The following is a 22,137-nucleotide window of genomic DNA, read 5'->3' as shown; positions in this document are numbered from 1 at the left end:
TGTTATTTTTTCAAGTTTAGCTTTTATCAAAACGAAAAAATGTACCCCTCAGCAGCAACAACCAACCTCCGCATTTTCTCTGTAAAATTCGTCAAATTTCCCAGCATTTTGGACAAACGTTTCTGCGATTTTCTATTGGCCCTGATGATGGGTCAGTGTGCTGGGGATGAATTATGTCTGCAAGTGTGCCCCATTGTTTATATATTGGATGAATCTGCCTTCTCCACTTTGTGTTGCTTCTGCACAGTGCGACCCTCGAGGCTGACTCTTTACACTGTGTCCCGAACGCTAATTCTCCTTTGACCTCCACATATCTATTCTGGCCATTAGAAGAACAGGAGCACAATTCTGCCAAGATTTCTGCAAATTGTTAATGCAGAAGATGTGTTTTACGGGGGTAAAATGTATATTGACTGCATTAGTTGTGAGGCAGAGTGAACCTTGCAGTGAACCACATTAGTGTAAAATGAGGTTATAGGCCTGTCCTGGGAGTTACTACACACAAAATATTCTGCTTCGTAGCAAAACTGCCCAGTTTGGTTCCCTTGAGGTTAGCTTATCGATATTTACTGTCAATGTTAAATATTATTCAAAGCATGAAATTGGGATCCTCTAGCCGGCCGAAGCAGTACTCAGTTTGTTCCGGGACCACACGATACGCTGTCGTGTGCTGGTGTTTATTCCTCTTTATTTCCTTTCTCCCCTGTGCTGTTTGGAGTATTTGCTTCACCTCTTTGAATTCTCACCACCCTGACTTTGTGAAGTTTATTGTACAGTAAGCTGCTCTCTGCCGCTTGTGTTGTGATGTGGAATGCTCACCCTTCTCACACTGGCCTCTCCTTCATTTCTCCTTTGCTCACGCTTCATTCCTGTACCTGTTTTGCTGCGCATTCTTGGTGTCCAATTGGTTTCCATTCCTGTTAACTGAATATTTTTAGCTGTAAATTCATATCAAATGAGTACTTTTTGCCCAGACTACCCATTTTACCATGTTTACAGCCCAAATTACATGCGGTCACGCTCTGCGTCTTGCCCCACATGGCTACTGCGGTAAGCACCTTTTTGACTTTCCAAGCACAATACAGCACGTTAAAGATTAACACCGTAAAAAATAAGTTTTGTATTTTGTAAATCTTTTCATTCCAGTTAAACGTTTTTTGAAACTGTGCTCCAGAATACACACTGTGCCTGGTACCAGATTTTACCCTGGCAGTGAATTGCCATCTCCTTGCATAAATCCTTACACTGCTAAACAGCAACTTATAGGCCCTCTGAGATTCAGTCACGCTGACTGATTAGGGTCAGGGGCAGACTGGCTCATGCTTAATTCACAAATTTTCATTCAGCCATGAACAGCTTTTCCAAATCCTTTTTTTTTTGCCTCCCAGAAAAATCGAGGATGTTGATATGGATTTGTAAGTTTATGTTTTTTTTATTTCCTTTGTGCATTTTCAAGACTCACCCCTCTTGTGCTAGACACGAGCTGCTTCCAGACTGATTTTTTTTGGAGCTCCTGCCAGTGAGACACTCTCTCTATCTCTCTCTCTCTCTCTGTGTCTCACTATCTAACTCAACCCTTTACCTCCCACGCCCCAAACCACAGTGTCTGGAAACATGGCATCGATAGGTGCCCATCTGTGGGCAACCGTAGGGGACATGACAGGCTTTACGGGCACCAGCTCACTTTGTCACTTCCACAATTGCCAATTTTTTCAACAAAAAAACCCTCCATAAATTATCAGTTTAAAATAAAATGCCAACATTCTCCTCTTTTCCAAATCATGTTTCTGCATTCAGGAGATTAGCTATTCAGCTTAACGTGTTACAGGCTCTTCAGTGTGAATTCTGCTTTAGATAAATGAATAGTACTGTTGCCAAATGCATTGTTTATTTAATGGGGAACTACTTTCTTTACAATGACTGCTCCGTGACTACTTTCTGCTGTGATCTAAATTGTATTTCTTGTGTTTTGTTTCTGCAAACGCAGCCTTAGGAAAATCCAAAGGTACTGTACTCAATAGGTCTGATTGACTGGCTGATAGCAGCCAGATTGTGTGGCTGGATCATGCCATATATGAAACACTTGATAAAGGGAAAAGTGGAAACCAGTTGTGAATTGCACTTTACTGTCTAAATATGCAAATCAACCATTTTCTTACCTATCTTTGCTTTCAGGTAGTTCCAGCCTTCGCTTTCAAATGTGTTTGTTTAAATTGAGTATTGGAACATGGATTTTGACTAGCTCTCCAGGGTTATTCACAGAGGGGAGGGGGTCATTGTGTCAGGACGGAAGCGTGGGAGATGTTTCCTAGCCATTGCTCAGGTCTCTCGGCTGCATAACTACCAGTGTCAGGCACTGGGAAATCATTGGGAGATTCCCTGCAAGGAAAACGGCGAGGGCACAGGCACTAACTGGGCTCCAATATGAGATAGGGTGGGCTGGAGCAGATTGCAGCTAAGATGAGGCAAGGCAAGAACGTTGGGAATGTGCAGCTCAGCACAAAGATCATGAAGTTGGAATGAGCAAGAAGGAAAGAGGCAGAGAGGCACTGGTGAGAGCAAACAGCAAAGATCTGGAACAGCCTCCGAATTTGGTGGGATGGGGGGGGGGGTGTGATGTATAATGTACAGACATCCAACCAAGCGCAGCTGAGGTACCCTCACACGTTCTGAGAGTGCAATCAGTGTCAATTCTCTGTGTTGTTCTCCAGCATCTGCGACTCAGAGGCTCGGGAGCAAAGAGCTATGTGAGTTACAAATTGGTGCATGATTCAGTGACTGCCCTAAGGGAGCGTGGGGGCGAGGGTTGGGGAGGAGGGGTAGCTAAGTTTGAAAGTTGACTCATTGTCTGCCCTCGGTGCGAATGGAACTGTTCCGAGCTCCCCGCAGTGAGTCGGGAGTCAGAGGGTGGAGAGAAAACGAGAGTGAAACAGTGACTCAATTCTCCAGACCTGTCGGAATGATCAGCCTGCACTTAAGAAAACAAGGAGCTGTGTGTGGGTTGGGGGAGGGGGAAGTTACATAGTATAAAGGGGTTACATTAAAGGAAATTCTAATATGTATCCACAGCAGGTAGAGTTTATTTAATGGTGAACAGAAGAGGGTAAGTAGCACGTACATAAATGTGACATTTTGAGTACTGGGATTGCACATTTCAGATCACACAGAGGAGACTTTAAAGGTTTGGAAGGCTACTGTATACAGTAAAGCAGACGCTTTAAACCCATATTGCAGTTCTTTCGCTGCTGTCAAACATGGCTGTATCAGACTTTTCCTGATAACATTTCTAATCTGCCTTTGGTCTCCCAGTGTAGAGGAGAGATCTCATTGTAAGCAGCAAATACAGTATACTACATTGGTGGAAGTGCATGTAAATCACTGTCTCACCTGGAAGCAGTGTTTAGGACCCTGGACAGTGGTATGGGAGGAGAATGGGTAGGTGTCAGGCTTTACAACAACAAGATTACATTTGTATAGCGCCTTTCACGTCGAGAGGACGTCCCAAGGCGCTGGACGGTGTAAAAACTTCACCTTTTCTCTCTCCCCCGCATCCACCCCTCTCCCTCAGTCAGGCTCAGAGAACGGAACACATTAGCTCCACTCTGGGGTGAGAAGGTCCTGATCCTGCAGCTTACAGTCTTCATTCTGGGGTTCTCACACTGTGAGCAATATACAGTACACTAAGTTACATCAAAACACACAGCAAGGAAAATGTAAATCAGGGGGGAAAAAGGCAAAATACAGCAGATTCTAGAAATCTGAAATACAAACAGAAGTCGCTAGGAACACTCAGCAGATCAGATGGTTAGGGGGCAGCTTCTGGAGGTAACAATTGAGCAGCCGGGATTATTATTTCTCCTGTATTTCTTGTGGGTGAGATGTTCTCTTTCAAAATGCACGTAGAATAAAGGCTATGCATTAAAATCATTCATATGCTATTTTATATTTGTATTGCTTATGCCTGCTGTTTTGTATGGGAAAGGGGTGGTCATTTGTGACACTGGGTACTGGAGAGTCTCAGTTGGGGGGGAGGTGTGTATAGTGCTTGCTAATGGAGTCCTTCTGTTACCGACCTATTTACTCTATCAAAACCCCACAGAACACCTCTATTAAATCTCCCCTCTACTCTAAGGAGAATAATCCTAGTCTCTCTAGTCTCTCCACATAATTGTAGACCCTCATCCCTAGTTTCATCTTGGTAAATCCCCTTTGTACTCTCTCCAAGGCCCTGACATCCTTCCTAAAGTGCGGTGCCCAGAATTGGACACAATACTCAAGGTGAAGCCTAATCAGCGATTTGTAAAAGTTCAGCATAACTTTCTTGCTCTTATACTCTATGTCTCTATTTATAAAGCCAAGTATCCATATGCTTAACAGCTTGGTCAACTTGTCCTGACACCTTCAAAGATTTGTGTATGTGAACCCCCAGGTCTCACTGTTTCTGCACCCCCTTTAAAATTTATATTGTCTCTTAATTTGTTAGACCGTTAATCTATTGTACGGTTAGATAATCAAGTATAAATAAGTAATTTAGCAGCTTTTGTTCTTTGATTACTAAGCACCTCCTTCCCCTAGTAATTCTGCTGTTGGTTTAGGCGGGAGATTTGAAAATTGCGATTCCATGTCTAGCCCATCCGATACGCCCTGTCTCCCGTGTCGGACTTCACTCTCCGAACTCCCACCGGCCTCGAAAAAGCTCCCGTGCTGCGTTCTCTCGACAGTCCTGCTCTTCTATCCCAGCCACTTGGTTATTGTAGTCCCTCGCTGGCTTCGCTCACATGTCGTGTCATTTTTGCCATTAAAACTGAACAAATATATTTTGTATAAAATTTCTAGGCGTGAATCACATACCATCTGTGTATCATTTACTTTACAAATTTAACCTTTTGAAAAGATTTACAGCTTATATGAACTCTGAATCTCGCTGGGGTTTAAGTGGTACAAATGAGTGGAGTTTATACATCAGATTTTTCCTTCAGCATTCCCTTAGCATTAGCGCTTCGCATAATACTTTTAAACATTTTATCAAACAGTTGCTAAAACTCTCCAATAACATTTGTCCAGCGATTTAAAGTCAGACCTTTGAATCCAGTCTAACACTGACATACTTATGTGTCCTGCTGTCATTATTTGTTCGTCATGAATATATTCCCTTCTCTCAGGTTGTGCAGGTAACTAACTGGTGAATCTGTCTTTGTTGCTGTATTTAAATGTATTCTGACCAATGTGCTTTATGTATCCTCGAATCTTTGTCAAGCCCGGCCTGGCTCTCTGTAACGTGTTGACGGTGTCTCTGTGTTCCTGTAGCATGGGTGTAAGGGTAATGGACACCTCCTGGGTGGCCCGCAGAGGTTCCTCCTTAGCCCGAAAAACCTCCTCCACCCCGCCAGCCACACAGCCCCCTCCTCCACCCGTCGAGCTACCCGCATCGTATCAGTCGCCAATTCCTGAGCAGTGTGTAGACAGTTCCGCTTCTCCCTCCCCCACTCCTCCCCCCAGCGGCCCTCAGCTAGGGACTGAACAAGCAAGGTAAGAGTGTGTCGCTGCTGTGTCTGTCAGCAAAGCCCGGAGCTTGGCTTTACTCGCACTCTGTGTTCACTGTTTGACTGTTAACCTGAGCCTCGAGCACGGTGAGCCAAATCACGCCAGTAAACTTACACAAATCAATTCCTAGATTCTTGTGAAAATGTGCTGCCCTTTTCAACCTAATGTGCATTATCAATGCATAATGTACTCTACCATTTGTTTGGGCAGTAGGTAAAGCCAGTACATTATCTAAATGGTGACTGCTTGTTAGGAGCCATGGGGTGAAGATCTTGCTGATCATTAGACAAGGGAATCTCGGGCTTTGGTAATTAAAAGTGCCTTAGAGGAAGGACGTGGGATTTTCTCCACCATGTTGTGCATTTGACTGTTTCACACGCACCCCAAGGTATGTAAATACCGACAACTGAGAATCATCCGCATTAAAATCTGGAGCTCAAAACTGCTCTGACATGGATATTCAGAGCTATATAGCATGCCATCTGTACAAAAGGGCAGATATTCTCCGCCAGCTCCCACACATCAGCAGTCACTATTTAGTCCATTATCCCCTTGGGAAAGATTACTGCACCACTGATCAGATCACTGCACTCTGGCATTCAGTCTCCAGCAGAGGAGGCATTTATTAGTATTGGGGCTTTGGAGCAAAACATGCGTAAAGTGCAACTATTTTAACAATTACATTCCAGGTTGAATACCAAGGGAGTAATGGGCTTTTAGAGTATCCAGTCTTGTTTCTGATGAGCTAGTTTGCTGTATTCTATTCCGAAATACAGCACCTGACATAACATAAACATAAACTAATTTGGGGTGGGGAACGGGGGACAATTAAGTATTCTGCCTGGAATTCTATTGTAATAATAGATACAAAGACGCTTGTTAAACTCTGTTATTAAATAATTGTGACTTTTTTTGTTCAATTTCTGTTTGTTAAAAGCCATTAACTCACCTCACTCTCGATCTGTTTTTCCCAAATTGTGTGACTGTTTGTAAAAAGACATTGCCTGGTGAATCTAATTATTTTTTGTGTAAAAAAAAAATTTCAGGATTTCTGGATGATCTATTGGGACCTTCAAATGAGGTTCCACTTCTATCAGTTGCAGCAAAGTTAAAGCTGATCATCCATAACCTCATCAATGTGGAATGTCCTCCAGAGACACTGTGTAATTGAAGGATAAAATAATGATCACAAGTGCTCATTAGCAGTCAAATGGAACTTTTCAAATGCTTCAGTTTTTTCCTGCAAAAATACAGAAGCATCCTTTCTAAAAATAAAACTAAATTACCTTCTAATTTTCTGCGTGGCAATTTGATGCTCAGTTTTGCTGCTTCGTTATGATTTGCATCGTCGCTGCTTTCTCGCTAGGCAGCGCTGCTCATTGTAAAATCCAGAACCAAGGTCATGTCCTGCTTTCTGGGACCCTGAATGTCACAATACCAGAACCCAGTGTATCCTGTCTACATCTTTCAGTAGGGAGAATATGAAACTCTAATATTCATACAGAAAAGAAGGTGACAGGTTCAAACCCCGGGCTGTACTGAATTTCTGATCTCAGGTTGGAGCAACAGTTGAGGCAGTAGCTCCAATAAGCCTCAGCAACCATAGGATAGGGAGTGAAAAGTCTACACCTTGGATGGAAAGGAGATGAGGTCTCATCGATGTTACCCCTCACACTTCTGCTGAAGTACACTGTCTATGCTCACACAGGAAGAATGCACTAGATTGAATGAAGTGCCTTAGCAATGAAGAGAGGCTGGGTAGACTTGAGTAATATTCCTTAGAGCTGAGAGGTTTATGGGCTGATCTAATTTAGGTGTTAAAAGCAGCGAAGGGAATTGACAGTCTCGGTCGTGAATGAGTCTCTGTTCCAGGCAAGTAAAACAAATCAACATAATCTTAACATTGGAACTCAGATGGTTAGAGGTGAAATCACAAAACATTTCCTCATACAGAGGATTGTGAGTGTGGAACCGTGTTGCCACAGAAGACTAGAGGGAGAACCAACTGGGATTTTGAAAGAGAAGAGATGCATACTTGGGAAGTAAGTGTAATGAAGGAATAAAACAAGATTAAAAGATCTGTCGTGAGCTAATAACTTATTGGTAGATATCAGGGCCCCCATAAACTTGAACCCCAGCACGAGACAGAAGCCATAGAAGAGAATAATGGAGGTTTTAAAAAGAAAAATTTCCATTAGGAATTTGGGAGTGACCAAGATATTGTTATCCTCAGTAGCTTCAGGGAATAACATTGACAACAACTTGCATTTTTATAGCGCACATTACTTAGGACAATGCCTCGGAAGGCTCAGAATATTGGTCGATGGGGCATTTTTGCCTCACAAGAGGGTGAGATCATTTACATTAACATGACATTTTGAGGTGTACCCAAGGGAACCAGAATGAATTGGTTCTGGTATAATTGTCATCACACCATGTCGTGTTTCAAATTTATTTGAAAGTATAATTGATTAGAAAATGCCACCTCATGGCAGGGACCCAAAAAGCCGGGCAGTAAAATTTGAAAAGTGTTTTTATTCCACTGTGTTTATTTGTGTTGCTGATACTTTGAAATTAGTGCAGTGAAATGCATGCAAACGCGTGCCAGAGGTGCAAATGGCTAAACATTGCAAGGGATTTCACCTTCCGCACGGCTCAGTCCATCCTCCGGTATCGCTGTGTACTGTTTCCCGCCTCATTACCGCTGCATTCATGCTTTACAATTGTCTGCTGTCTGTCTGTCTGTGGTGCAGTGTTAGTTACTAAACTGTATTTTTTTTTCTCTCCTATTTTTTACACCTCCCCAAACAAATGATATTGCTCTTTTAACATTCACAGCACAGATGAGTTGTCCTCCAATTGGTCGGATTCCTGTTACTCTTATCCATCCCCCGAGGATGACAGGCCTCCCCCCTACCCTTGCTACCACCATCTCCACCATAAGGCTCAGCCATCGGCTCGATCTGAGGTTCCCCAAGCCTCCCCACCACAGAGGTGGTCAGGGCACAGCCCAACCTTGCTCACTCAGCCTCCTTCCCCGCAGCAGCTTGACATCAACTCTAACCCTAAACCGTGTTTCCTGAACATCCCTAAGCCAAGCTCCCTCACTGACACGCATGCAGCCGAAACTAATGTCTCACCTGTCTACATCAAAACCCCTCTTGTTCTAACCAAACACGATCCCCATGCCACCCCCTTTAACCCTGCTATACCAGCCTCTCCCCCATGGGTCGCCTGTACCAGAGACAAAGGAACCAGGCTGCCTAGGTAAATATCCGGACTTCACAGCTCAACACAAAGTGCATCGCAAAATAGCAATTTAAACTTATTGAAAACCTCAGGGCTTTTAATAAGATGAAGTAATTTTAAATCGTGTGTAGGATGTCTGTTTATCTGCTGTCTATTTAATTATAATGTATGATAGATTCATTGTTCATCTGTAAAAGGCAGTTGATGTGTAAATAATTCTCTGTCTGTCTCTCCTCAGTGCTATGAAGGGCAAGGAACTCTCTCCTGTCATCGGGCAGAAAGGGCGGCCTGTTTCCGATCATGTAACGTCCTCGAGCAGCATCCAGCAAAGTATTGGCGCGAGTCAAGCCTCAGCGGAGCAGAGCCCACTGTCGCTACGGAAAGGTGCTGCCTGCTCACTGTTGTGTTCAACGTTTCTGTTTGTGTCGTGCACTGTTCTTAGTTACAATCGGAAACTAGAGTTTAGAGAGAACCGGACAAAGGCTCAAACCCTGGCTCTCACTCAGCAGTTGCAGGTTGCTCTCCAAATAAAAATAAATTGGTCACTTCAATCCACGACTGTTTGTAGGATACTGATGTGCACAATTGTCTGCTGCGTTTTGCCCACAAAATATACAGTCAATTCACTTTATAATATAGTTGAAACACTTTGAAACGTCTCAAGGATTTGATAAGGCCTTATATCAATGCAAGGATTATTATTATCATTATATACAGCCATTTCCTCCTTTCTTAAATAATTGGCCATGGGGATAATACCCAAATTCTAGCTTCTCATGTTGATAATTAGAGAAAGTACATGTATTTTATCCTCACACTTTGTAAAGAAGCACCAGGGAAGCATAGAAATCTATGAATCAGTAGTCGTATGACTCAGTCTTTGTTGCATCAGTAAAGCCACTTATCCCAATGCCCAAATTCCTCATTTTCCCTATGATCTCTGCATATGCTCATCTAAGCATCATTTCATCATTGTACAATAATAAGGTCTGTAAATCTAACCACAATCAAGGAAAATTGTATTGCATCTGTTAATAACATAGCAAAATTGCTGTCACTTCAAAATATGAATGAAGCAAACATGTCTTCACGTGATGAAACCACTGTACACTGCCATCGATGTTACTCACTGAGTCAATTTAGAATATCTTCCAGGGAATGATAGTCTTACAGGAAGAAATATAGATGAGTTATAGTTGAAGTGTGGCATCCTCGTTGCCTGGACTGCAAGATTTCCCATAGAAATGTAACACATGTTGGTTTAATTCATATTTTGAAGACGGCATCTTCACCGTGTTATACGACAGAGGCAATGCATGATTCCTTGTTCGTGGTTAGATTTACAGAACTTATTGGTGTATAATGAGGAAATTCAACTACAAGCTGTCACGGCCAAATTGCTACAGTCTGAAAACATCCTCTCCAGCGAGGGAGTGACTAGCTTTTACCGTGGATTTGTAAAACAACAAACTAAAAGTGACTTTTTCTCTCCACAGCTGGAAAGAAACTGGCCCCTGTAGCACCCAAAGTCCCATTTGACCCGGCAACAGGACAACCCTCTCCTGCCAGCCTTTCTCCCACCCCTCCCAGCACTCCATCACCATATGCTGCAAACTGTCCTCAAGGCTATGTGTTGCCCTCGGGCCAGACTCCTCCAGCACCATCTTTGTCTTCTCCTCCATCCCAAGCAAGCACTTTAACTAAATCTCGGCCTGCGCCTAAGCCCAGACAGAGGCCCACCCTTCCTCCTCCTCAGCCTCCCACTGCAGGCCTCTCCGGGTCTAGTCCCCAACCTTTGGACCACACATTGCTAGATAACATGTCAGCTGGGGAGAGCATGTCTACAGGTATGAAGTTTACTCTTGTTTACCAAACTCAGATTAATACTAACACACTGTATTGGATCACATTTGAGGAACGCCCTTGGAAATGTTCATTATGGAATTGTAAGATTGTGAATCTTTAGTGCTGTATCTTTTATCTCAGAAATGTAAGCGGGGAGACCCGGGAACCCATTTGTTCGTGTTATCATGGGGCTCCTCTGCATTCCAAAGCAAATTTAAATAAGTTCATGTTAGCATCTATCATGCGCAGGTTCAGTTGGTGTTTTCACATGGTGTAAATGGGATTCCTATCTTACCATGTTCACAACCAAATATAACTAGATCCTCGCTAATGATAAATACAGTCATTTCAAAATGATTACTCTTAATTTCTGGAAATTTTCCACAATATGGAAGAGGGTTTCTGGGCTCTATCATGTAATGATTTTTAGTGGGATTGCCCCTATGTATATAATCTTGAGTCTAACAGTGACCCACAAGAACTCTGCTCTGAGAGTAGATCCTGTTGGAGTGATTCTCCCTGTGAATCAGCATGACATCCATCCAGTTTCCTTATTGAAGAATCCAATTAGAAGCCCATACATGAGTCCCAGTATATAATTGATAACATAAGGTCTTCGTACTCTTGAGATTTGCCACAAGACAGAATTGGTTTCCAATTGGCCAAATAAATGCTTTAATTCCTGAACTCTTGTAGCAGATTCCTTTCTGTTTGCTATCTTTGTTGAAACATAGTTATCAAAAAATACTTGTGAAATTGCTGCAAATTCAATTCCTTGCATTTGGAAGGCAAGCCAGTATATTATGTGAAGGGGTTGAGACGTCTAGAAGACGTAAAAAGCGCTAAATCAAATGCAAGGATTATTATTATAAGATGGGGGCAAACTTTTAACTTTCCAGTGCACCTCTCTGATATTTGGAACTAAAATTCATACTTAGACAATGAGCGTGCTACAATGGAAGCGTTGCAATGGAAGCACCTTCTTTACCTGGTGTTTGTCAGCAGAGCAGAGTGAAATCAGCTTTGTTTATACCCCAATTGGCTGCCGCATTAAAATATACAATCAATTCACTTTACAGTATATTCTGTGAAGTGCTTTGAGACATCTCAAAGAGGCGTTATATCAAATGCAAGGATTATTATTATTTCAGAAGAGTCGGAACAAAAATATAGCAACATGGAAAAGAATGCTTCAAAAAAATGAGCAAATGCAACTGCGTTGAATTTTTTTATATAATGATTTTATTTCAATATCAGTAAATTGACACAAGATAAGTCTTAATGGGAGTAGCTTAAATGTAACTTTGACTGATTACGGTAAATAATGTGGTCACCAACTGATTTTACTTCTGTGTAACTTGCATGAGAATTCCATTTTAAAGTTTAAATTAAGATTAAATGCAGAACTTTTCACATTTTAGATTGTTGTTCTCTTTGTTTGGTTCCCTTTCCCATCAGGTTCATAATTTTCTTTTGATAAGGGCACCAAATAAAGGTGCTAGTAAGTTTAATGCTGTTCACTTTCGTGCTTTTTATGGGATAGGTTTTCAGTCCTGGGCTTTCTGGGTGGGAGAACAATATTTTGCAAGGATTATTATTATACCTGTGAGATTTTTTTTTAATTCCCCTTTTTCATAGAGTCTTAGAAATTGCAGCACAGGAAGAGGCCGTTCAGCCCATCAGCCTAAACCCCATGGGGTTCATCCACTTGAGCTATCCAATCTCAATTCCCAATACCATATCCTTCAAAGATTTATCCATTTCTCTTTTAAATGTTGTCGTGGTCTCAACCATAATAGCTACTCGTGGCAAAGCTTCCATGTCCTGATAATGCTCCTTGTGAAGAAGGTTCTTCTAACTCCCCCCCCCTTAACTTTTCCAGTGGCAATCCCAATTTTATGTCCCCTCATTACTGATTCACCAACCAGTAGGAATAATCCTTCACTATTCATCGTTCAAAATTATTCTAAATTTTGCAGAGCTCTAGAATATATTCTCATAACCTCTGTCCCAGTGGAAACGGATCCAATTGTTTAAGTCTGTCTTTATAACTGTAACCCCTCATTTCTTACATCATCTGTGTGAAGCAATGCTTTAACCATCCATCTCCATGGCTCTGATGCATTCCCAGATCTGCACATAGTGATCAATAGAGGAAGATTTAGTGTTGTCTATCAGAGCTTTGTCAGTGATCTGGGCTACTAAGAGTTAATCCTTAATTTATATTACCCCTGAACAACCAAGTCCCAGGGCAAAAAAAATAATAAAATTGGTCACTTCAATCCACGACTGTTTGTGGGACACTGCTGTGCGCAATTGGCTGCCGCGTTTCGCCCACAAATATACAGTCAATTCACTTAGTATATTCTGTGAAGCGCTTTGAGACGTCTAGGAGATGCGAAAAGCTCTATATCAAATGCAAGGATTATCATTATTATCCAGCCAGAACCCTCCCGCTCATTGTTAAGTAGCACCTAATAGATTCTGTTGGGAGTAAATCAGCCTCAGTATAGCAGAGCACAGAGATGTCATCAACCTGGTCAAATTGGTAACTTTTTAATTGAAAACCTTGGTGTAGTTGGGGGACCAGCAGAGTGGAAAAGGACAAGACTATGTCATTGGTGTGGTACATAATACTATTAGCGGTGCTCGCCTATAAAATACACAGTCACTGCACTTTACAGTAAATCCTGTGAAACACCTTGAGGCATCCTCTTGACAAGAAATGTGTAACAATAAATGCAAGGATTATTATTATTCATTACTATTATCTAGGTTAGAAAAAGAGATAAACAGATAATAATAATAATCCTTGCATTTCATATAGCACCTTATCACGTCTTTGAGGCGTCTCAAAGCGCTTTACATAATATCCTGTCAAGTTAATTAACTATATTTTGAGGGTGAAACCTAGCAGCCAATTCGGCACAGCAGTGTCCCACACACAGTCATGGATTGAGTCACCACATTTTTTTTAAGGGATTATTACCTGCTCAAAAGTGATCCATCAATCGACTAACAACCGGGTTCCCACTTACTGCTAGTTAAACCGAGGTGTGTGGAGTAAGGAAACTTGCCCAACATTACGCTCTGCCTGGGAATCAAATCCAGGTAGAGACACTTGCAAGGCAAGTGCTCTAACCACTGAGCTATAGGACGAAACAGACTTCATTTAATTCAATCCATTTTCCTCCCCCCACCACTGACCTCCACTCTCCTACCATTTGGCCCCTCTTCTTTAGTTATAAACCTGTGGTGCTAGTGGCCAGTTTGAGGTTTTCATTGTTCTTCGTTCACTGCCCAGCTGTCTTTGCAGCATCTTATACTGACCATAAGATGTAGGAGCATGAGTAGGACATTCAGCCCCTCGAGCCTGCCCAGCCATTTAATAAGATCATGGCTGATCTTCTAACCTAATTCCATTTAGCCGCCCTATCCCCATATCCCTTAATCCCTCTATCCTTTAGAGCTCTTATCAACCTCAGTCTTGAATATGTTCAATGACTGAGCATCCACAGCCTTCTGGGGTAGAGAGTTCCACAAATTCACTACCCTCTGAGTGAAGAAATGTTTCCTCAACTCAGCTCGATAAAGTTGACCCTTAATCTTGAGATTATGAGCCCTAGTTTTAGATTCTCCAACCAGGGGAAACAGTCTCACGGCATCTACCCTGTCGAGACCCTTAAGAATCTTATAGGCTTCTAGTTGCTTCCTGTACCTGCATACTAATTTTTTGTAACTGGTGTAGAAGGACACCCAAATCCCTCTGAACACTAACACTACCTAGTCTCTCCCCATCTGGAAAATAATCCACTTTCCTATTTTTACTACCCAGGTGAATAACTTCACACTTCCCCACCTTATACTCCATCTGCCACCTTCTTGCCCACTCACCTAGCCTGTCTATTTCCCGTTGAATTCTTCGTATGTCATTCTTACAGCTTACTCTCCCACCTATCCTCGTATCGTCCGTGAATTTAAATCATTGATATAGATTGTAAATAGTTGAGGTCCAAGCACTGATCCTTGTGGCACTCCACTAGTCACATCCTGCCAATCTGAGAAGGACCAGTTTATCCCTACTCTCTGTTTTCTTCCCGTTAGTCACTTCCCAATCCGCGCTAATATATTGCCTTTAATTCTATGGGCTCTAATCTTATGCAACAGACTTTTATGTGGCACCTTGTCGAATGCCTTCTGGAAATCCAAGTAAACCACATCTACTGGTTCCCCCCTATCTAACCTGCTAGTTACATCCTCAAATTCTATAAGATTCGTTAAATATGATTTCCCTTTCATAAAGCCATGTTGACTCTACTAATCACATTATGATTTTCTAAGTACCCCACGACGATGTCCCTAAGTAAGGACTCTAGAATTTTCCCTATCACTGATGTCAGACTAACTTGTCTATAGTTCCCCATTTTTGGTCTCCCACCCTTCTTAAATATCGGCATTACGTTTGCTACCTTTGCAACCTTGCAACAGCTCAAACATTTTGCTAAATACTGATATAGATATAATAAAAATAATAGATATAGTTATCACTAAACACTAGCCTTTCCTGGTGCTCACACATCAAACCTACTGCGGCTTGCCCTAAAGTTCCAGTTCTATTGGAGATGTGAGAGGTGTACTACTGGCTCGATCACTGGTGTTAAACATTAATTTTGCTCTAGGAAAAATACCCCCCCAGAGAAGCAGTGTGACTTCCCAGTTTGGTGTCACACTGCAAAGTTTTGAGATCTAATCTATGGTATTTCTTAATGAGAATTGTTTTATTATACAATATCTAAAACATTGAATGTGTTGAAGGACACTTTTTCCAACAATTTAGATCTGGTAGAAAATCGGCAATTGCGCATTTCTTATTAAGAAATACTGCAAATTAGACCACCTTGGTGTATAGCAGATACTTGAAGTATAAATGGATCACATAGCTCAAGACACTTGCACAAGGTCTGTAAATACTAATGAGAATTTGGGAAACTATTTTATATTGATAACCTTCAGACAGGCTTTTACATTTAACATCTTCTCTTGGAGTGGTTACATTTCATTGTTTCAGTTTGTTTTACTGTAGTTCATTGCTTCGTTCGTGCAGTTACCTAAAAAAAGTGAACAGTTGATTTTGTACATGTGTTGCATTTCAACCTCTGTGTTATTGATATGAATTTTTTTCAGTGGAATTCCTCTGATTATCTTTTTCAAATCTCTGAACTATTTTTTCTGTTATGTTTTTTTTTTCTCCTTTGGGTGCCTTTGTTGTATACTTGCAGCTGTTTGACCAGAATGATTCTGTATTGACTAAGTGTGAGGGGGAAATCTAGGGTAAGCCGGAGCAAACAACATCCCCTCTGGCACTGAGCTAATTCCGGAACTTGTCCAGTCGCTATCTGTCACCACTAACCCATTTAATCTGGCCTATGCATGAGGCTGAAGCACAGTTGCATGGCTTGTAACGAAATTCACGAACGTTTAGTTAGTGATTCTTGCTCTTCTATAAGTGTTCCTGTTTCTGCCCCTTTACACAAACCATCTAATGTATTTGAATGACATTGTATGACCCCTCCCCACCCCCATGGCTTATTCGGTAAATGTTAGTTTATTTTAATTAAAAAAATTTTGTCCTGTTCCATTTCATTATTATCATATATAAGGGATGTCATGATATTACAGTGCGAGGTTAATAGTGTGTCCTACTTTTTAAAAAAAAAGTGTTACAGCCATAAACCAAACTTCTACAAATACCACAATCCATGTTCTCACAAACAGAGAAACTCCAGTCCTTTGTGTGGTTCCAATTTCATTTCATTTTAGGCGAGTTTAGACACTTAACATAACAGTGAAGACTTATCTCAGTGGCCTCACTGAATACTGTGATTTTGAAACTATATTTAAACTGAAGTAAACGTTTTAACAAGTGGATATTTTTATATTCAGTTACATTCACCATTAAATGGTTTCAATGTATTCTTTAAATATGTTTGATACAATATACCACAGTCATTAACAAATGGAAATCACAATACACAAGTATAGATTATATAATACTGTACGCACAAAAGGAGATGCCATAATATCTGAGGCCCAAATTTCTCAGCATCTCAGCCTTAACATCGTGGACCTAAAATTTAAGGTCATAGAGAATTGTGCAAAAATTCTTCAATTCAGTCGTAATACAGACACCCTTTTTGCACAGGAGCCAACAAAAACTACAGGAAAAGTGGCTTCCAAACTGAGATGATTTGAAGAATTTTCCAAGATTTGGCACAATCTTAAATTTTAAGATACTGATCTTAAGCCTGAGTCCATGAGGAATTTCAGGCCTCTGGCATTTATCATTTTCTTTACATGTTAGTTATATGATAGATTGCATTCAACTACACAAGCTGTCCTTTCTGTGCAATGTCACAAGCAGTAAAATTGTAACTAACATTTTTGATAATAAATGCCTCTCAGGCACATTTTGTTTGTGACTACAATGAAGAAATGTACTGGGTTTGTAGAATAGTTGTAGAGTTTTACACCTAGTACATGGTAAATATCAGCTGTAACTGGAAGTAGTCTTAATTAGATTTACATAGCCTATGTTTGACATACTGCGTCTAAAATAACATGATGGAGACCGGCGCAAAAAGAGTTTTTAAGCTTTTTACACCAAGTTTGGAATAAAAATCAAATTGGGGAGCAAATTAATCCTGGTTATTAAATTAAAACAGGAATGTGATTAACGGCAATTGACAGTACAGTGTTTGGAGCGGCAGTGAAGTCGCTTGCCTCATTTGTTCCAGCACAAGCCACATAAAATCAATCAAGCCCACATGATATGACCATTATGTATGAAACAAAGGATTAATTAATAATTTAGCTAAACAAATAAAATGTAACATTGCCATATGTTTCTTCTCTCAGGGTCATTATTAACTAGCAGTAAGTAGGAACACGGTTGTTAGTTGATTGGCGGATCACTTTCCGGGGGTAATAGTCCCTTCGAAAAAAATAATAGTTTGTTCATTTGATCCATGACTGTTTGTGGGAAATTGCTATGTGCGCAATTGGCTGCCACGTTTCACCCACAAAATAGTTAATTCACTTTACAGTATATTCTGTGAAGCGCTTTGAGATGCCTCAATGACCCAATAAGACGCTATATCAAATGCAAGGATTATTATATTATAACTGTACACTCAACAGAATCTAGAACTGCACTTCGCTGAAGTGTTGCACAGTTTTAACTACAGAGACCAAAATGAAGTTTATTTGCATTGAAACGTACCCGGGATTTACTAGGAAAGGACAGAATTGGCAGGAACTGGGCACAAAATACAAATCAGCACCGATTCTGACCTTGTCAGAAATCCATATTGTGACATCCCTATTATTTGTCACAAGCTACCGGCTCTAACCAGGACATTGACTGCAAAGCCATTTGAAACATGTTCTCAGTGACCGTGTGGCCATGCTAACGACTCTTTTCTTCTCACTGCCTCCAGATACCAGTGATCCGGACGCCTCTTTTGGAAAGTCAGTCGAGCTTGATGCTGCACTCCACACTGACCCTTCAGACCACACTTGCACAAACTCTGTAGCAGACTCTGATGAAATAAGAGCAGATTCCGACGAGGAGTCCGAAAGTACTGTCCTATGATAGGAACACAACATCTGTGTGACTTGAGCTGTACATATTGTACATCTACAGAAAAGTAGATGAATGGGGCATCTCTTCACGTACTGTTACAAGGAAAAGCTGCTTCCATTGACTGTTGGAGTACAATAGGAGGAAACGCTAATTTGGCTTGGGTTTAGTTGATCAGGCCCACACAAGTGTTGTCTGATCAAGTTTTTGATTTCACGTTAAAACTTTTTTTTTAAGCCTTACCTGAAGGATTAAGAAACAGACTTGCCCTTTGCACCTCTTGTCACTGAATTGATGCCTGTATTTTTCATGATATAGAATGCCCTGAGACGACTGCGTATCACGCAACCGCTGCTATTTCCCGCATGGAATCAAGCGTTACAATACTCTTCCTCTAGCTTATGTGTCAGGATTTTTTTTTCTTTTGGGGAACTGTTGTAGTTTGGGCTTCGGTGTGTAACGAGTAAATATGGCAAAGGTCTTGTGATTCTTCGAAAAACGAAAGTGAAATTTCGCATCTGCGAGGTTGGGATCTTTAGTTTAAGTTTCTTCCATTCATAAATCGTCAGAAGTTTGTGTTTGCGGTGGAATGAGCCATTTCCATTAACAGGCAGGAAGAAATCTAAGGGTGGAGGGCGGGTCTGAGTATCTGAAAGCGTGTTAAAATAGGAGTACAATGGGGGGAGGGGTGGGGAAGTAATTGAAAAAATGAAAACATTTATTTTCTTGACTAAAGGAAACCTATGTGCGAGTTGGAAAGGTACACTCAGGATATGTTATAAGCACTGTTTGTGAGCCCAAACTGTCCCACTTCATATTTACGACAATAGGCAGTCAAAGTGTCTCCAGTACAGTATCACAAACAGAATCCGTTTCTAGAAGTGACTATTCACACAAAAATCAAATCTTACTTTTCTGATGATGTAACAAATTATAATGGAAAATGTAATAACTTTGTTTGGTTGACTCACATCCCAGTATTTGTCTGTTTATACAGTCCAACGGAGGATGAGGTTAAATACAGTAATCAAGATACATTTGTATATGTGCACAAATTCTGGTAATTGCCAATATTCCTGGAAATGTTTAAACAAGAATGGTGGGAAAGTTGTCAGTATTAATGTGTCCGGAGCAATTTGTATGTGGATAGTGACTATTAAAATGGATTGTTGTGGCTGTAAAACTTTGAACGTTATCATGCCAGAGAATACCTTTTATGAATAGATTTTAATTGATGTCTATGTAAATGTTGTATTAAAATTATACTGTGTATTTAAGGAATGGAGGCTAGACTGGTTACATGCTAATGGCTCCATAGTGTACAGAACCTAATACATTTCTCAGTACAGTGACTTATTTTAAAAGATCATAAAGAGTGTAGAACTATCAAAGAACATAATATATCTGTTATATAAACATTTGTTCGATGCATTGAAAATATATAATTATATGCTTCAAAACAAGCGGTCCTTGAAATGAAAGGGTTTTAGTGGCTATCTTTGAAAAAGAAAATAGTGCGGATTCCCTCATCTGTGTTTTCTTGTCTAAAACCTGGAGAGAAAACTGAACTAGAAATAAAAATAGTGAAATATCATAAAATGTAGCTCAGATTTTCTGTGTCCTGCAAAATGCTTCTGTTTCATATCAGCAAAACTAGAACACATTTTGACAAAATATGAAAGCATTAATCTTTTGCATTTAGCCTCTTATATGGCACATATCAAAAACCTACTGAAAATCTATTTAAACCACATCCAGTATCATCCATCTAACACAAAAGGTGTCAGTTTTAGAAACTTGAATAGACAGTTTTCCTTGTAATTAAAAGACGTTGCTGTCCGTTTTCTTCACATTCTTGAAAATATATAATTATATGCTTCAAAACAAGCGGTCCTTGAAATGAAAGGGTTTTAGTGGCTATCTTTGAAAAAGAAAATAGTGCGGATTCCCTCATCTGTGTTTTCTTGTCTAAAACCTGGAGAGAAAACTGAACTAGAAATAAAAATAGTGAAATATCATAAAATGTAGCTCAGATTTTCTGTGTCCTGCAAAATGCTTCTGTTTCATATCAGCAAAACTAGAACACATTTTGACAAAATATGAAAGCATTAATCTTTTGCATTTAGCCTCTTATATGGCACATATCAAAAACCTACTGAAAATCTATTTAAACCACATCCAGTATCATCCATCTAACACAAAAGGTGTCAGTTTTAGAAACTTGAATAGACAGTTTTCCTTGTAATTAAAAGACGTTGCTGTCCGTTTTCTTCACAGCGAAAGAATATTTCAACTAAAGTCCATGAAAAAGCACATTTTCTGATTAAGAGCAAAGATTACAATCGGAGCACGGAATGGAGAATAGCAGTGCTCCTCAGCACAGGACAGTCTTTCCAATTTCAGCTGCTTAGTTTCACTCTAGTCTCAAAAAAAGTTTACCTTTTAAGAACCGCGGAAAACCAGTTTCCAAATATTGACCGAATTTTAAGAATTTCCCCCAATTCTACATGATCTTAAATTTTAAAGACTAAACAGCCTCACAGGGAAAGGCCAAGGGGAATTTTGAACATAAAATGTCCGGAGACTGTAGACAAGGAGGTTAATCCCGTGCTGTTAGATGAGAAAGGCAAGTTCTCACTGCAGTTGAAGATGTATTGATTGTGCAGGCAGATTCAGTCACACAGAAAGAATTACAATGACTTGTACTGCTCTCTGCAGAGAGCTTGGCTTGTACACTCCCTGCTTTCTTTGACCTTTTTTTAATCAATTTTCTCACACGCCCCTCTCCATCAGTTGGACTGAGCTGGAGATGGATGTACTGGGGCAGATATCACCCACATGCTAATAATGTCACGTAGACAAAAGAGCATTAGAACTACCCAACACAGCATTAGGACTACCCAACAAGCTTGGGATGTAACTCACAGGGCAAGGGGTTTCATCAGTCTAGGATTAGAAATCCACTGATCATTGATCCCTCTCTTAACCAAGAAAGATGGGCTGTCAACTTTGCTAAAAACCCATAAGTGCAAACAGACTGATTCCCCTTTTATCCTGGTACAGATTAATCGATGGAAAAGTCAGTGACCCATGCTCTGACCAGCTATGAAAGTGTGTGGAGCTCAACCAATGTGTGTTGGGGATCCTGAGATTTAACTGCATGAAAAAGAGCCAATGGCAATTTGTTTGAAATGTCAAGTTCTAAGTCTGGTGGTGTGGACCCAGAAGCAGCTTCAGAATCTGGGGGAAAAAATCCAGTAGAAATGTGGGATAAAAACATAGAAACAAACAGGAGTAGGCTATTCATCCCTTCGATCCTGTTCTGCCATTTTATAAGATGGCTGATCTGTACCTCAAGTCCAGTTACCCACCGTTGCCCCATATCCCTTAATACCCTGACCTAACAAATATATAACAGTTATAGTGTAACCAACAGTTTGGACGTGTGAATTCCTAAGAAAAGATCACTGTGAATGACTCAGTCCTCCACTCAGTATTAAAGCAGGGGCAGTTCTTCGGGATTATATCCTTGCTCTGAAGCATTCAAGACATTTGCCTCCTTTAAATCCAAGGAAGGTTGAGACTTGTTTCTCGAGACTTTCAATCAAACCCCAAACCTGAACCAAACTCTTGTGTTCGCTCATCATTCCTGCCCTCACTGTCCAGCAATGCCGTAAATTGGATCAGCTTCATAACTTGATCGAATAACCTAAAAGCACTTCCGCAGGTCTGATCTCTGCGTCTGTTCATCCTCCAGCTGATGAGTCTTTCGCTGAGGTCCTGGTGTCACAAAAACCCTGTGGTCTCAATGAAGAGCTCGCCACGTCTCGCAATCCCCGGCAATTGAAACAATTAATAAA

General features: G+C 40.7%; 1 protein-coding gene across 5 annotated transcripts in view; it reads left to right on the top strand.

The window, feature by feature from the left end:
- The window catches only part of arhgap44a (Rho GTPase activating protein 44a), a 93,484-nt gene extending 73,608 nt beyond the window's left edge, over positions 1-19,876 (top strand). Inside the window, exons 17-23 of one of the 5 annotated variants that reach the window (XM_042342542.1) lie at positions 1,988-2,005; positions 5,308-5,529; positions 8,383-8,811; positions 9,032-9,177; positions 10,290-10,640; positions 15,918-15,969; positions 18,135-18,197. In XM_042342542.1, coding sequence (XP_042198476.1) covers positions 1,988-2,005; positions 5,308-5,529; positions 8,383-8,811; positions 9,032-9,177; positions 10,290-10,640; positions 15,918-15,925 — 1,174 coding nt within the window. In that variant the 3' untranslated portion in view covers positions 15,926-15,969; positions 18,135-18,197. Of the gene's footprint in view, positions 1-1,987; positions 2,006-5,307; positions 5,530-8,382; positions 8,812-9,031; positions 9,178-10,289; positions 10,641-15,917; positions 15,970-18,134 lie in introns of all 5 variants that reach the window. The other 4 variants (XM_042342540.1, XM_042342541.1, XM_042342543.1 and 1 more) reach the window with 4 other exon arrangements.
- The last annotated feature ends 2,261 nt before the right edge of the window (positions 19,877-22,137 follow it).

This window comes from Callorhinchus milii, unplaced genomic scaffold, assembly GCF_018977255.1.
Source record: "Callorhinchus milii isolate IMCB2004 unplaced genomic scaffold, IMCB_Cmil_1.0 Scaffold20, whole genome shotgun sequence".
NCBI classification, from domain to species: domain Eukaryota; kingdom Metazoa; phylum Chordata; class Chondrichthyes; order Chimaeriformes; family Callorhinchidae; genus Callorhinchus; species Callorhinchus milii.
Note: the sequence above shows the minus strand (reverse complement) of the source record. Positions and strands in the feature narration are given on the sequence as shown.